The sequence below is a fragment of the Sabethes cyaneus genome, chromosome 3 (genome assembly GCF_943734655.1).
Source record: "Sabethes cyaneus chromosome 3, idSabCyanKW18_F2, whole genome shotgun sequence".
NCBI lineage: Eukaryota > Metazoa > Arthropoda > Insecta > Diptera > Culicidae > Sabethes > Sabethes cyaneus.
In genome coordinates, this window is record NC_071355.1 from 149596799 (window position 1) to 149614687 (window position 17889).

The 17889-nt window shown below is 39.1% G+C and overlaps 1 protein-coding gene across 1 annotated transcript; it reads right to left on the reverse strand.

The window, feature by feature from the left end:
- Positions 1 to 522: 522 nt before the first annotated feature.
- LOC128743455 (uncharacterized) lies at positions 523 to 14860 on the reverse strand. The gene is made up of 4 exons (XM_053840045.1): positions 14705 to 14860; positions 867 to 1098; positions 693 to 781; positions 523 to 609 (listed from the first exon to the last, which is right to left on the reverse strand). The coding sequence occupies exons 1-4, from the start codon at positions 14858 to 14860 to the stop codon at positions 523 to 525; spliced, it is 564 nt and encodes a 187-aa protein (XP_053696020.1).
- Between the last annotated feature and the right edge of the window lie 3029 nt (positions 14861 to 17889).

The following is a 17889-nucleotide window of genomic DNA, read 5'->3' on the forward strand; positions in this document are numbered from 1 at the left end:
TATGGCGATGAGTTTATATTTCGTTTCGAAATTCCACATTAGTTGTGTGCTTTTGATGTTCTTTTAGTTTTTGTATGGTGTATTTTTCTACTTCAAGTGTGTTATCTGACAATGTAGACCGTGATGAAATTTGAAAAGTATAAAAGCTGATTTGTGCAAATACCTTCACAAAAACTCATGTAGGCAGCTGGTAAATAACCATTCTGTCTCCTATATTTTATGGACCATGTCTTTGTACAAATGAAAAATAACTGCAAACAAACTTTCGGTTGCATAATTCCGATGTGAATGATATAGTGTATAATTTTATTATACAACAAGCTTATGAGTTATAGTCATTGTTTAAAGTTCAGTTCTTTCTTGCCCTTTTGAAACTTTCTACTTCATTATATGTGCCCTTAGTAGAAAGCAATGTTCTGATTGTGCATATGATGAAATGTGTACATGCTACTGTCTAGTGAATTTAAACTAATATCTCCAACCAGCGACAATCAATTTGTGTTTACCAGTGTTATCGACTATTCAAAAGCAACTGACTGCATTAAAGTAGCATTTCCAATATCGGCCCTTTTTCGTTTTGTCCTCAGTGCCCCTCGTCTGAATGTCCATCTAAAATACATAGAAATTACGTTTGATCAAACTGTTCATATGTTATTAGATATTCTACCACACCAATATAAATCGTTTTTTACCATTTCGTCAAACAGTTCCTTCCGACCTTCGAGTTCTTCCAACTCATCGGGAATCGCGTTGTCTACCTCCGCATCGTCTGCCTCTGCCTCTAGAATCAATCAAACTTTAATGTTTAGCGCTAAGCAGCAGGTTTAACGTTGTTCTGCGAGAATAAAGTTTAAATGCAAACTTACCGGCATAGTAGGACTTCATCAGTTGCTCTGTTTTACCGGGTGGTAGCGACGGTGGTGCAGGCTGTTGCCTAACCATCCCATTTGTAACAGGTCGACCTCCGTACTTAGCGTCCCGGTATACCTTGTTGATGGGCCGACCTGTCCCCTCATCTCCTTCGCCCTTTTCCAAGGCATGGTGAAGGGCAACCATTAACCGATCCAGCAGCATAGCGGCCCGCTTTGGTACTACCATCTGTAAGGAAAAGTTTCCGTTAATGACAATTTGATTTTTCTCATAGGTCAACCGACTGTGTATTAGAGTAAACTCTAGTCACGTCAAACGATGCACAAACTGTACAAAATTGAATCACGTTTTGTGGTTATGAAGTTTACATTAAAATATTTAGACTGTTCCCACATTGTAAGTTCTCTGCAAGATATTTTGTATGCTGTGCTGTAACAGTAATTTCAAATTTGGCTTGTATATATGTTATAAAGTTTAATATTTGGCGGCACTACATTTCTAGTAAACCTATGAAAAAATACCATCAAGCCGGGCTTCTTTAGATAGGGTTCATATGGGTATTTTCGGCCCATTAAACGGTAGCCTGAACAATATTCAGGAATTACGTTGAAACTATATTTATTCGAGTCAAGATCTTTATATCAATTGATAGAATAACATTTTCTGAATATCGGAGTACATTTTGGTCTACTACTGAGGCTACTGAATTTGAGTTATAGTCGCGAGAAATGCTGAAGTTGCTGCGGCTAATTTGGGCCCATTTTCTATAGTGGTGTCTGTGTTTTTTAAATCCGATCGGTCGAAATAGCCTGCACAAGGATTAGATGCTTTTCAATAACAGATCAAAAGAGAGACCGACGGATAACGTGTCGGTATTGCCGGCTCATTGAAGATAACTAGTTTTGCAGTGACAACAGCTTGCTGCTGGCGCTAGTGTATCATTAAATCGTGCAGAAGCAAGTGGTTGTCACACAAAACCTAGCTATGTCAACACGATAGAAGAGTTTCAGGCGCACCTGCCTCGCATATTTGTAGTAGTGTAAATAGAGCACCATAGGCTGAAATTAAAAACAAAGTGCTGCAAATTGCTAGTTAATGAAAATTGATATAACACATTAAAGCCTTGTCCTAGCTCGGCTGGACATATACTAACATTAAAGTCTATGAGTCCCACATTCGTTTCAGTATTGTTATATAGCGGCAGTTTTTATTTTGGGGTATGAAATGGGGAAGGCAACTAGGAAAAAGCGCCCAACACAGCTCTAGCCATCCCAAGCCCCTACCTAGCGCCTGCACGTGGCCATACCTGGAAATACTTCAATTTGTATAATTGAGTAGCCAAGCTAGAAGGTCGTGCGGTTTACAGTTCCTAGCCTTACAAATGTAGTTTTAGGCAACCATTAAACCACACGACTTTATTTTCAAGTATATATGATTTAAACTAATATTTTTGGCAAACTAATCTATTTTCAGAGAGCGAAATAAGGCGCTATATCCTTGACCAATTGCAGCCTGGCTTCTGGTCTAAATGCCATTAGTTCATCCCTGAGGATCCGGAGTATCACTTAACCTTTATTAGCAAAGATACTCCCAACGACTGTGAATAAATCATTATCTATGTATATGGGAAGCGTTTGGTACGGGAGGTCCACGCTTTCTTCCTTCCCCTTGATTTCAAGGAGTTTAATGGAATTAGGTTTTTTTTCTGGTTCCACTGGATTCCTTAGAATTCTCTCTGCGGTACATGCTGCGCAGTTAGCTTGGCCGTTGGCAAGAAAAATGATTGGCTCAAGTAATCGTCATTTTCCAGGATGCCTTCAAGAATTGGCTGCGTTAGTGTGAGATTAGATAAGATTAGATAGTAGCAAAGTTTTTATTTGGGAAAGCGCAGCAAAAACTGGTAATGTATGCCGAATTTAGTAGCGTGCTGGAAATGCCGTAACCGGAACCGGAAATGCGTGCTGGAAATGTGTAACCAGTGACCGTATGGCAACCCAAGAATACCGCGATTGACGCGAGTAGCTCGTATTTAATTATAAAAACAGCAAGAAAATAGTTGCCATAGGTCAAAGGTATCGCCTTTAAGAAATCCCACAAATAGCACAACGAGAAGTAACCGCAGTACCCCTATCCACCGCAAGAGGACCCATGCGAGACAACGGACGGTCGAAGAAAAGCAGTGCAAACGACGGAAAATAGGGAGGAATTAATGGGTGCGCAGTTGGAGAGCGCGATGATGTCTGCCATCCTGAACGATCCAATACTCCGGCTAACCTGAAAGCGAAAGGTCACAAAGGTGAAAGACTGCCAACCAATATAAAAGAAAGCAGTAGAGCCACAAAGATTTGCTAAAGAAAGTATAAAGTGAAGAAACCGTAAAGCAGAAAAAAGTAATGCTGAGACGGTGAAAGAGTGGAGAAGATCGGTATCAGCAGATCGGGCTGCAACGACGAACGACGAGCGACGACTGTAGCTGTTAGCTAAACACACACTCGCAAAAACTCTTTGCAGTGCATGAAGAAATAAGAGCTGGAGTTTTAAAGGGATGCTTACGGCGGCATGTTTGTTGGAATGAGTACGCGTGTGTGAGAAAATTAGACCACTCGAGTGTGGACTTCGCAACACTGGCTGAGATTGGTTCATGGTATCCAAACGCCGTTCGATGGAAAATTGGTTGTAATAACGACGTATTTTGAAGAGATCTAGCTGGTATGCGAAAATTCAACATTGATAGCAGTTCGGGGGTATCAATTTCACTATTAATCAATTTCGCAACAAACAGTGACTGCAATTTGATTTCGCAACAAACAGTGACTGCTTTTGCTTTTGTCGTCGTTCTAGAGTATCTAAGCCCAACAGCCGACATCTAACAAGATACACCGGCAAACTATTAGAATCTCGTCAAGGCAAATTTTTCTGAACACGTTCAATCCTTAGACACAATGTAACTTGGTAGGGATGCCATACGATACCCGCATTTTCCAACATTCATTGGACGAATGAGAGCACAGTACAGCGACTTCCAACAATATGGGTCCGAAAAATCCTTCGCCCGGTTGGTTATCGTACGCAATCAGAGAAGGGGGAACAGTAGCTCCCCCCCACATCTAAGCTGGCAGCCCCATCAGTGGAATAAGGCTCTCAGGTTAATAACCTACTGTACCCGAAAACAAAAAAAAGTTACTGAAAATGGAAGATCTGGATTTTTGCCAACGACCTTTAGCATCAAAACACGGACACGTATCAGAACATGGAACATACTGAGTCTTGCCCAGCAGTCCTAAGCTGGCTCAAGTTGCTAGGGAAGCTAGTTGCCTGAAGCTTGTAATCCAGGGGCTACGGGAGGTCCGCTGGCCGGGTACTACCAAACTCAAGATATCGTACGGGCAAGTCTTGCTCTACTCTACGAATTCTACTTCTACGAATTAGAAACCTTACTGCACTCCAGTGCTTTGCGCCAACAGATGCTGCCTAGCTTCAGAAGAAAGACAGCTTAACTACAGCCAACTAAACAGTGCAGTTGAGAAAATCTTCACTTGGGCAACTTTAACGCAAAGTTTGGCTCAAAAAACGCGTTATGGGATTCCATGGCCTAGGAGAGATGAACGAAACCGAGAAGCTGATTAAAGAGTTTGTGCTAAGGTGGAGAAGGAGTCGTCTTGGGTATGAAATGGGGAAGGCAAATGAGGAGCGTCCAATATAGCTCTAGCTATCCCAAGCCCCTGCCTAGCGCCTCCACGTGGCCATACCCGGTAATGCTCTATTGAGTAGCCAAGCTAGGAGGTGCGATACTGTGTGGTTCCCGGCTGCCTGATCTCATAATCGAGGTTTTGGGCAGACGGTGGAGCCACACGATCTGGTAAGCATAATATAAGTTATTTTAATTATTTTTTTCGTTTTAGCTTATGAAGCATTTACTGCTTTATAGTGAAAACTTTGGCCAATACGAGTATTAATACCGTGGACCCCCGTTCGTTTGACCATTTTTAATCTGAACACTTTTTAATTTGAACCCCGTTGGTTTGCACGACGTGCAAATTAAAAATGGTTCAAATGTCATTCTCAACATGACATCATTTGTTCGATTCGTTTGTACTGACCTAGCGTGTTTAATCGGTTTCACATTTCGTTTTCCTAACGATTAAGAGAGAAATCCGATCGGAAAATGCAATATGCGCACTTGCAACTGCCAACTAAAACAAACCACCAAAACAATAACAAAGAGCAGGGCGGCCAGTTCACACAGGTTTCAGCATATTTCGGGTTACCAGTTGTTCAAATTAAAAAGTAACCCCGTTAGTTTGCATGAGGAATCGTTCAAACGAACGGGGGTCCACTGTACTGCACATGGATATTGGATACCAGAAGAAAAATTAAATTAATTATTAGAAGCATTTATGGAAACTAAAAGGACGCAACTCTATTCCATTCGAAGGACTGCTGGTGAGATTGTTCTATTTTTACCCATATATACCACATTTCATAAATAAACTAGAATCGGGAAGAGGGAGGGACCATCAGAGCACTTGTTTGAAGCGGTGGGCCTAGGGAGAGTGAAACAGTCAACTTTCTAGGGTTAATCTTGGCCCGATTAACAACACATCGTGGATAATGAGCGGGCTCTTCTCCCCACCTGCTGGAGTCATTCTGCATTAAGACGGTTTATTCAACGATTGACTCAGGTGACTTAGCCCTTGGAAGGAGATTCTCTAAATCCCTGGTACGTATAAGTGGTGTTGCTTATCGATCAATTCCCTTTTGGCCCTTCATACAAGAGTTGGGAAGCATGACCAATCGTTGAATATGTTCAACTCTTCTTGACATGATAGGCTCATTGCTATGAACGGATGTTCTGCTAAGGCAGGTGGTAGTACCATATATTCATATTCATATTCATATTCAGGTGGAGAAGGAGTCGTCTTGATATTGATATACACAACAAGTGCAGCGCCGATATTGCATCCGACCATCACCTTGTTATCGCTAAGATACGTTTACTCGTTGCACGTTTCCAACGTGGGGGGTATCGTTACGAAGCCCGCCAATTAGAGAATTCCGAAGTGAAAAAGGGCCTTTCTGAACAACTTGAATCCCTAGTCTCGGACTTACCACTTGGTGGGAATGTAGAAGAGTAATGGACCAACATCAAGCACCCCTTCATCACGACTAGTGACAAAACCCTCGACAAAAAGCGCAGCAGGCGAAGGAAGTGGATTTCGGATGAAACTTGGAACTTGGAACGATTGACGTGTGGAAAGAGGCGAAAGCCGGCATTGAACGAGTGCTAATCAGCTCAGCTAAGGCAGCTGCTCGTCAACGATACGCCGAACTGGAGGGAATTGTTAAACAAGCCTGTAGACGGAACAAGAAAATCTGAATTTGTTAGCCAGAGAAGGAGCAACTGCCGCCAAGCAAGGTAATATCCGTTAATACAACATTTTTCGCCGCCTTAGTGGTGCCTGGACGAATACTAAGGTGCTGCTAAAGGACAGCGCTGGTTAGCTACTGACTGACCGTACAGAACAGCTTAAGCGATGGACTGGACATTTCCAACAACTCTTCCGAGTTGCAAATGTCAGATACCAACCAAACCTGCGCATGACGCAGTAGTTTGTTACTTTAACAATCGCGTCAACTCTGAGACGCCATCAGTGGATGAAATTCAAGTGAACAGCGTCAGGGATCTGACTGCATCTTAGCCGAGATGCTCAAAGATCTCCATCTTTGGCAGCCCAGATGATGAATCAGCAATTCAGCCATATATGAGCAACTGCAGCTTTTCCAGTGGACTGGATGCAGGGTATATTGGCCAAAGTCCCTAAAACGGAAACCTAACTGAATACGGTGATTGCGGTAATATCACGTTGCTCTATATTACTCTTGAACTTCTTTGTAAGATACTAAGGATACCTAATGAGATCCAGGAAAAAATCGACGCTACTCTCCGGCGGTAGCAAGCTAAATTCCGAGCTGCGTTCGTTGACTTTGAAGAAGCGTTTGATCGGCACAACCCCGAAACTATCTGGGACATATAGCATGTAATACCGTAAAGTTTGCACTTACAGACTTTCGCAATTTCCATCTGTTTGCAAGCGTATCACTAAATTTTCCTATTTCACTAGTTCTGGCCAATCACTGAGTATAGTTACTATATATATAGTTCGGCGGATAGAAAACCAGGCGAATTGGCATCCCTGATTTTTGAAATTAAATTTGAAATTGTGGAGAAATGTGCAAGTTTTTACGGAAAATAATCGCAAGCGGGTGTTGAAAATGACTAGATCTATGAAAATAAACTGTGTTTATTAACATTACTCCCACGATTCGAATTTTGAAAAACGTTTGGCTCCGCTTTTGACGTTTGATTGGCTCCCGGTTTTTTTATCCGCCGAATTATATATATAGTAACTATATCACTGAGTAGTGCATATGTAGAATAAACCTATGTTAAACTAAGACAAGCATAAACGGGAGGTAAAGTTCAACCATTATCCAACCAAAAATCGGTTTACCATTTTTGAAATTCAGTCAATCAGGCTTATTCGAGTAAAAATGATAATAATTCTACAAGCTATTGCACCTGGCAGTAATTTTACGAGTCCTACGCAAATTCGTTTTTTAATAATAATTATCATGTACTGTACTTGAAAATATGCTTGTCAAGCAAGAACCATCAGAATGATGCTTGGGAGTAGCAGATCATTTTCAGTGTGCATTTTCTGGTGATCTAATTCTTTGTGATGATCAATAACAAAGCTGGCCACGCCCATGCAGGTCAATTTGGGAGGGAAAGGAATGTTGGTCTGACACTTGCTGCTACTAGAGACCGAGGAATCCTCTGCATCATCCACAAGTGTCACAGGACAGAAAGGAGTTGTTGTTAGTAGAAAAGAATCGATCTGAAAAAACTCTAACTACTTTATTAGGGAGCTGTGTAGAAGCTATCAAGCTTTTGATATTTGATAATCATATGATAGAAATATCGCGTGATGTTCCTAGGTAGCTGATTTTACGATTAAAATGCACGTTTATAAGATTTCAATAAAACTTCCAGTTTGTAAACGTACCATTGCTAAGTGTGCTCAAATGAATGCAAAATGGCGTTCTAAAACAACCGCTGTCGGAAAAATGCAAGGAGCGAGACACGAAAGCAAACGATGCTAAATTACCATACAAAAAGATTCTCAGTATGTAAGCACCGGTTGTATGAGACTAACCTGGATATTCGTAAATTTCCGTGTAAAGCCAGTATAATTAAGAAAATCAAGATCAAAAATACAACTTTTTTATAAATGAAATATAATGATAATGGTACTACATAATGAACCATAGTTTGAAAATTTATATTAAGAAATATTATGCACATGCGAGATTTACGGTGGCTTGAAAACCTCGTGACAAACTTAAATTTATTATACCTGAAATTAAAAATCAGGCACAATGAAGTGTGCCAATATAGTCCCTAAGTTGATAAGCATTTCCTCCTATCAACGCTAATATTCAGGGATATAGCGCCCTGCACGCGTATTTTTTGGTTTACTAAGTAAGCTATTGACTTACTCTTTTCTTTTGTTTCAAAAGTTATAAGTTATTTAGTTAAATTAGTAAGTTATCTGATCATTGACATGTTTGTACTTTCCAGAGAATCTTCGAATGTCCACCATTTTGTTCTATGTTAAAATAAAAAAAAATATCTCAGCATATTAGCGTTGGTAAGAGGAAATGCTTATCAACTTAAGGACTATATTGACTCGTTTCATTATCCCTGATTTCCCTGATCGCGGATAAGTTCAAGTTGTTACGTGGTTTTTGAGCCCTAAATCTCGCATGTGCATAGTATTTTTCGATATAAATTAAATTATGGTTGTATATGAGCACCATTGGCATTATATTAAATTTGTTAAAAAGGTATTTTTTATATCTTAATTTTCGTAGTTACTGGCTTTACAAGAATATCCAGGTTAGTCTCATATGACTGATGCTTACATACTTACATTATCCATCTAGCTCCGCCCATCTACTAACAACAATTCCTTTCCCGAAATACTTGTGAAGATGCAGAGGATTCCCTGGTCTTTAGTAGAAACAAGTATTGGACTAACATTCCTTTCCATCCCACCAGGACCCGCATTCAAACGTGGCCGGCGTCGGTATTAATCAGCATGCAGGGACCTGATAAGGTTGCACAATGAAAATAAGATAATTTTTTGGTACAGCCAATTATTTCGAAATACCCATAAAAGTTTTTTTTTGACGTAGGACTACGTCTTTCAGGAAGGTAGCTGGAATAGGGGGTAATTCCAAAAAATCTTTCTCGAAAAGTGGTCAGGTTTTGAGCGCTAATAGCTTAGTGGTTTCACGAACGATTTTCAATATTCTTACACCAATCGATTGGAAAATCTTCTAAGAATTGGCCTAAATGAAGAAAAGTATGGATTCTTGACGTTGAACTATTGAAAAATTGGAAATAATGAACCTATGTTTTATCAGAATTCTCGCTTCGTGATTGGTTGGAAGATTCTTTACGATGGTCTAAACCTATACCAATTCGATATCTGTGCTTGGGAAGTAAGCCAAAACAAGTGACAAAGTCCCCTCATTTCAACAAGATTTCTTAACGCCGCAATTAAACCTAGACCATTTTGATGTCCTTGCTTGGGAAGTACGCCAGAAAGAGTGACTAAGCCCTCTTGTGCCAACAGATAGTGATGTCCGGTAATCGCTCGATTAATCGAGTAATCGATTACAGCATGGAATAATCGAATAATTTCTAATCGAATAACGCCTAACACATAATCGAACTAATCGATTACAGTCGCATCGATTACTGACACGAATACTGCTTTTTGAGGTTTATGCTTGCTGAACTCAAAATGACGTGAAGCCCACATGGTAATTTTAACGGAAAGCTTAAATTAAACTTGTCGCGACTTCGAAGCTATACACGTTCTCTTTTACCCTCATGGAACTGGCCATCAGCGATGTCAGATCTTCAGATTTTTGTGCATGCTTGTGAGTGTGAGAGAAGAATGCTTTAAGATCTTTCTGTTTCTCGCACTCTTTAAGAAATTCCTATCTTGCTTTTGCTTCATTCATAGACTAAACTTATCCAAGTGGCAGCACCTTACCTTCGTATGTTGTAGAGAACTGTTATCATTTTCCTGCTTCGGAAAAGTCGGGTATTTCCGGTTTCCGCAAACAAGTGGTACCAATGACAAGTAATAAACCCACTAGCAATAAAATTAGGTTACAAAGGGAATCAAAACAAAACACACAAAAACGTCAAACCAGAGTTGAGGTTAGGCACCGTGCAAAGGTTTATTCATGATATCTTTTATGTGCGAGAAAAAAAGAGAAAGAAATATTTCTGTTTGTGTTTTCACCGTTTTCAAGCAACTTTTGACGATCTTGACAACTCGGCATAGAGATTCCGTGTAAAGGCCCAAACAGAATGCTGCATCAACGCACCCGTCAGTGTCAATTTGACAGTAAACCCATTGGAAAACTGTCAGAATAACGCAGGCGGATGCGCTGACGCAGCATTCTGTTTAACCCCCCCTTCTCTATAACGAGATGCAGTGAACGTCAGCGACAGCATGTCCTGGGCTCAAAATTTGACAGCGGGCCCAAATCAAACTGTTCGCAGTTGAGTGAAACGCAGTGCTGACATGCTATCTCATTTTCGTACACACGAGATGTTGGCAGCGAAAACATGGTTGCCTGCCGATGGGGTGGTTTGGCCCTTAAGTGAAGTGCGAACAAACTTAAAACTCTCTTCGGCAAGGCAAACAGAGACTAATCGAATTCGCATGCGTGGGATTTCGCATGAGAACGAAAAGGTTCAAATATCTCTTTTTACATTTGTCATCGTGAATCATTTTTAAAATATTAGTTCTGTTGGTTGGTCCCGCTGGTTTCCGGTTTCTGTGCTATTATTTGAAATAACTTATTTTTCATTCTCAGGGGTACGCGTACAATTGGATGTGTTTTGCTTTTTGGTTGGAGATAGCCCATAGTTGATTTTTCGACTAACGAACCGTCCAATTAACGAATCCTTAAGCAAGCGAATCATTGCTGTATTTGATTTGAGCCAAAGCTTTTTTGAAAATTCATTTCGACAACTACCGCATACTAAACTGCTTCTCAGTTTACAGATACAACTTGTTTTTACAGGACAGGTCAGTAATAACTAAAGCGAGGATACCATTTTCAAGCTTGAACGATAATTATAAGCTATTGCTATCCAATGAAGCAATAGCGCACGTAATACAAGACATAAGTAGGTCAGTGAAATTCACCCACAACGGACTTTGTTGATTTAGAGTTCCAAATAATACACCCCCAAGTTGGTCGTACCAGCTTTGTTGGATGAGTTATCCAACATACAGATAAAAAGTTATTTTCATTGAAAATAATTTTACAAATAAAAACCAGGATTTCAATGAATTTTTATCTAAAAATACTGGAAACCATCTGCCGTCAGCAATCCCAAATCTATCAACAGCAAGAGAGTTACAATGCAACGGTGTTCGATTTTTACTACGCTTTATCCACCACCTATACTGCCGCTACTCACATAACAGTCCCATTTTCTATGGAGTTTCCTATATTAATGGGACTGCCATGCGAGTAGCGGCAGTATACACAACGAGTAATCAAAGTTTCGTCGATTACCCGATTAATCACAGACGATTAATCGTGTCGAATAACAATTGATAAAAAACTATTCGATTACTCGTTAATCGATTAACTGAGAAAATCGGACATCACTACCAACAGATTTTTTACGAACGCGATTAAACCTAGTCCAATTTGATGTCTGTGTTAGGGAAATGTGCCAGAAAAAATGACGCAAGTTCGTTGTCCCAACAAATCGCAAATTCTTTACTGCAAAACGATTAAACCTAGGCGAATTTGATATCTGTGTTGGAAAAATGTGCTACAGCTGTAGTGTTCGGTTATAATGACTCTGTATGAATACGCATGCATGCAGAGTCATTGCCGTGTAGTGAAAAGATGTGCTGTTGATAAAATAGGATTGAATTGGTAAAATCCCTGCGACGTGGGGAACCATGGGTAATAAAAACAGTTTTTAATTTCTGTAAGGTAGCAGGAAACCAATAGTTTGTGTTCTTGATTTTGTTAAATTGTTTAAAAATGCACATAGAAATAACTCTCAAATCTTTTGAGAATTGAACGTTGCAATGTTACTACTTTGATAAATGTTACTTACAACGCATGTAGCATGTATATATGTTGCATATACCATGTATAGATGAAGAATCGAATGATTACAAGCATGGATACATACTACTATAACTACAAAGAGACTTACGTAGTCCTGCGTCACCTGTATATGCGGTCGTGTCTTGTACACAACCCCTCTGATTTTTTCTTTTTCAACATATCAACTATTTCAAACATAAAAAAAATTATACATTTTTCAGTAATTCTAAAGTTTTTTTTCCATGAATTGCTTATACGAATAACGTAACCTATAGAATTGACTTCTATTCTAACGGGTGGCAACTAAAATTTTGGATTTTTTTCGCGGCCCTTATGCTCAACAACAAACAAGCTCAGAAAGAAATGAGAGTAGGGTACGGGAGGGTATTTTCAGCCCATTAAGCGATGGCATCTATTTTTTCGGCCTATAGCCTAGTTCTAGTGGAAGAACAGGTGGTTTTGACGTTCTTTGAATAAAAAATAGTAGATTACTTACAGCCTTGAGAAAACATATTAAAATTATATGTCGGCAAAGTATTTTTATTGGCGAAAAGGCAAATAGGCTGAATTTAGAAACCTGCTGAAAATACCCTCCCGTACCCTATGTATGTGTTAGCTCTCTCTTTCCTCTTTTTGTTAATATTTTTTGTTTTGTTTATGCTTGCTCAGTTTTGCTAAAAATGGCATCGAAACATGAATCATTTCGGGAGCGCGTTGTACATTTCTACGAACTGCAACAGAAATCTCGGCAAAAAGTATACGCAAATATGTTGCGCCTTCGACTGTTTGCCATATCCTAAGATGCCCAACAACTATTCGCAAGCAAGGTAGTGGAAGACCAGCCAAAATTATGGACGCAGAAGAACATCCCAACAAACATTTTTGCTGTATAATTGCTTATTAGGCACTTGTTTCCTGAACATTGGTTATATAACGGTTGAATAATCCAGACGAATGTTTGAAGAAAATTTTCTACAAAAACATCATGCAGATGGACAATACGTGTTTTGGTCGGATAGAACATCATCCATTACGCCAAAAAACACAATCGTTCCTGAATACCCATTCGATCCCATTTTTACCCAAAAACCACGACCCGAAAAATCTGTCTCAGTGCACCCAATCGAAGATTTCTTCGGGATTTTGAGTTCCTCGATGTACAAAAATAACTGGAGAGCCACGAATTGCAAACAGTTGATTGGTAGAATCAAGAGATGCATTCGCAAAGTTGACATGACGGCCATACAATGCTCCTGTTTCAACGTCAAACGAAAACTTCGCTGAACAGCCGATTACGGACCGTTTTCAAATGTACACTAATTTCTGTGACGTAGGACTACGTCTTTGTTTACTATACTGGGACTGGGTAGCACTTTGTGAAAACGAAAATAGAAGTGTAACGTTTGAATGAAAGATTTCAAATGCTAATAACTACTAAACTACTGAACGAAACTGAACAATTTATATGTCGTTGGATAGATAAAATGACCAGCAATTTTATAGGGTGGTAAGAGAGCAATTTTAAAGAGGGCGTAAGAGGGGGGCGCCTATACAAATGAAACACAAATTTCCTCAAAACTCGAGAACTAATCAAACAAATGGAAACAAATTTGGCATATGGGGGTTTCAGAAGGCAGGATTTTTTTTCTAGGGTGTACTGAGACCTCTTCCCCTTCTAAGAGGGGGGGGGGGGGCTCCCATACAAATAAAATACAAATTTCCTCAAAACTCTCGAACTAATCAAGCAAATGGTACCAAATTTGGGATGTAGGGGTTTCAGAAAGCAAGAATTTTTTCTATGGTAAAATGAGACCCCTCCCCTCTTTAGGAGGGGGGCTCCCATACAAATAATATATAAATTTCCTCACAACTCGAGTACTAATCAAGCAAGTGGAACCAAATTTGGCATGAAGGGGTTTTGGAGGCACGAATTTATTTTGAATTTATTTATTTTATGATGGTTTGAGACCCCTCATCCCTGTGGTAGGAGGACTCTCATACAAATAAAACAGAAATCGGTCATTCATTACCATTTCAACCTTTATGATGCACACAAGTGATTTTGAAGAGAAATCTCTATGTCTCAAAGATTGCAGGCGTTGTACTTATGAACCCCCGTATACGTATTTTCAAAGCCACCATTGCATTAAATGAAGAATTGAATCTGAATATTTCGCTCTTCTCTTTTAAACATTCACTTAAACAATGGCACTCTCAGATTCTTATAAACATACATATGCCAGAAATGCAGTATACATTAGTCTTTGATCTGATGATCTGATATAGTCCTACGTCACCCTTTCGTGCAACCCTTAGGGCTGTATACCTTGTAGTTTTTCAACAATGGATAAATCAGATCTTCTTCATGTATCTTTGTCTTTTATTGACAGCTTGAGAAAAAAATTCCAAAATTTTAGTTGCCACCCGTTATAGGTTACCTGCTCAATCGCGGAAGCAATATCCTATTTAAAAATATTTAGTGACTTTTAGTAATAGGTCAACATTTGATTTTAGTTTCACGAGCTACACAGTCACTTACGATACGCCTTTTTATAATATCCAACATTGCAACACATATCACATAATTCCGCAGGATCAGTACACTCACCGGGTAGTCGTCGTACTGCACTTCCAAAATTTTCGGAACCTCCAACGTTTTTGGTTTGGTATTCGAGCCCGATTTGCCATCAATCGCTTTAGAGATCACCAAATTTGACTTCAGTAGCACCAGCCATAGAGTTAGTTGAAGTATTGCTCTTTTCATCGTGATCAGATTTTCCTTAACCATTCAATGTAAAAAATTCTACGAAAACAGATATCCGAATCCGCTACACACGGTGCGGTGCACAATTACTGCTCAACGTTGGCATCAATTATTAACCCGTTCATTTATCATCGTTATCACTGTTGTCCACTGTCAGTAAAAAGACCAACTGTAGATTGCAACCGGAAGATATTTCCGTTAGAAGAAAATCAGTCTCCTGCAGGGTTATCCTAAGTTTATATGCACAAAACAGGCGCGCGCGCGAATGCGTCTCTTGTTCAAGCACGTTGTTGCCGGCAGTCTAAACTGTTTCAACGAGCTTTCCTGCTCTTTTATAGAGTGTGGAAAACTCGCCGTTGCCAGGAAAAAAAGGATAGAAAAACATGTGCTGTTGCTCGATTTCGGTTCCGTTTCTGCGGGCGGCGCGAGGGTATAAGCACTAACCTTCTACTGTTAGAATGATTCATGAATCATTTAAAAGTTCAAGGTTCAGTAACATCATTTAACTTTATTCATTAATTGTTAATTGTTGGTATTTACATAAATATTGTTTTAATTTCGTTTTATGATGCTAAACATCGTCAATAGTAAATGAAAACTAACTGTAACCAAATACCACGAATAAGCAAAAATTCAAACCATCGTAACATTATGTCAAATCAGACTTTCTGCTACAATTAATAGTATCACACCTAGGTATAGAAGCATAGGAACAGAATATTGCAGAGTTTGGTTTCAAAAGAAACCGAAATTTCGACTAATTTTATTTCCATTTTATTACCATTAGGAATATACTTTATTGGTTTTTAACTAAATATTCATTAAGAAATAACATTATTGAACTGTTTTAACATTTACCATTGTAAATTATCAAATGCGTTTGAATTGACACAACACGAACCGAACAAATCGGGCGAACTTGCTAATTTCTATAATAAAGAATACACAACTAAAAATTCGATTCGAAATATTAGAAGAAACTTAAGTTTTGATTTTTATGCAAAGATAATTATCTGCAGGAGCGCCAGGTAAGAAGTAGTATATTTGCTCCCCTTCGTCTTTCATGTGTAGCACTCTACCCAAATATTTTTTTAATTCAAATATAGGGTATGTTGCTGCTTCGTCGTAATTGCCTATTCCCGTCCTATCCAACACAAATTATTAAAAATAGCAGCATTTTTATGACACACAATGCAAAACTAGTTATTCCCTAATATTTTGGTTTGTTGTCTATCATACGCGATCAATCAAAGTGAGCTGAGATCTATTTAAATGCTTTTTATCATTAAAGAAGTCCTACCAGCCAAATGTCCAACGTTTTTTCGTGCGACGAAGAAGAAAATGTCGACTAATCGTTTTAATTTCGTCATTCATAAATGAAAATAACTCACGCAAGGCATTGTCGTTATTCTACATCCAAGAAAACTTACCTGACCTGCAGAAATTTTGCAGAATAACATTTGTCATGCCGTCCTACACAAATACATTCGCGTTAGCTTCGTACACATTGAGATTGCTGACAGCTACCATAAGCACACTATGCCGCGTATACGTATACGCGATTTGTTGTTGCTGCTGTTGGTTTTTCCATGACGTTTTTCAAACTGGGGGAAAGCAAACCACCAACACAACCGCAAATTAGCAAGCTCTTTTGTTGTGATTTTTAGTTCGGACGATGAAAAATTTTGATGGACGGATTTTAAAACGGTACGACGAATTTAAAAAATAAAATCAGCTGCGTAATTCCAATAATATGCTTTAATAGTCGCTTTTCAGTGATTTCAAAGTTGACGGATCGGAAGGTAAGTGTGTTTTAGTCAAATCAGCACAAGAACTTTTGGAATGTTCATTAAATCCATCCAACAAATGATGGAAATTAGAATGGCTTTACTTACTACGATCATTTGGTTCTAAATGTCGTTTTCTTAAAGAAAGAAAAATTCACGCAATATTTTTTTCGCAAATTCTTGTTTTTTTTTAAAGAAGATAACTCTTGCTAGTCTTGATGAATAGTCAAAATATTGTGATATTAACACCAAAATATCTAGCAATGTGTTCTAAACATTTATTCGTATTGTTTTTTAAGCTCAGTCATCACCCGTTAGAGGGTAATGTTGACTTACGAAGACAAGTATTTTCAGTTTTAAAAACTGCATCGGTTAGTTTATGCAAAGTGAGCATTACTTAAAATGTATGCTTTTCAAATAAATTTTTATAATCTTTTCTAAGCGGATAAATCAAACTCGTTCAAGAGCACGTATTTTAAATAACAGCATGAAAGAAGATTACCGTTATCGTTTCCTGTCGTGTACCGCTAGTTGTAAATCTTAACTATTGATTTTTTATTCATAACTGCTTATATTTTAAAATTAGATAACACGATAGAGCCTGCCGGTTGGAATCAAGGTACATATTTATCTAACCAGCCAGCCGTCACGTGTTCAAATCTCAAGTGGGAGAGGCTAAAAGAATCAATGAAATCGTAGCCTTAGTCCCATTATTATCCTGTACTGTACTGTAGCCTACCGACTTTCATCAGATGTACTATGGGAATCTCTCCAAGCAGTGCCTGATTGAGTCCATAAAGAACCACCGCTTTAATAAGGGCTTTGTACATTGTCAACTCAAGAGCAAAAATATCTCGCTTGAATGCGCCGCTGGATCTTATTACTAGTGTTGCTATCTGCGATCACCAGCGACCCTAAATACACGAACGCATCTACCACTTCTAGTCGCCGTTAACGGTTACTGTTGGTTATTCTCGTTTCGATGCCCGCTCGTCCATCATCTAAGCCATCACCTTGTCTGAACCATCGCCTCTTCTTAAACGGACTCGAGAGTGTCCCCGAGATGCGCATAAAATACATCACTCGATCCAATGAGCGTCATCCAATTAGTCGCGTCAGTTTATCGGGATAATCATATTCGTGCATTATCTGCCATAGCTGGTTACGATTGGCTGTATCATATGCATTGGTACTAACATTTCTGCAAGTTGAGCAAACTCGTGTTTTTAGTCTTTGACCTTG

Coding starts and splice junctions, on each gene's coding strand:
- LOC128743455 (XM_053840045.1), bottom strand. CDS start 14,860: ATGAAAAGAGCAATACTTCAACTAACTCTATGGCTGGTGCTACTGAAG. Junction 1,099..14,704: donor TGCAGTACGACGACTACCCG/GTGAGTGTACTG, acceptor TTTTCCTTACAG/ATGGTAGTACCAAAGCGGGC. Junction 610..692: donor AGGAACTGTTTGACGAAATG/GTAAAAAACGAT, acceptor TATGTATTTTAG/ATGGACATTCAGACGAGGGG.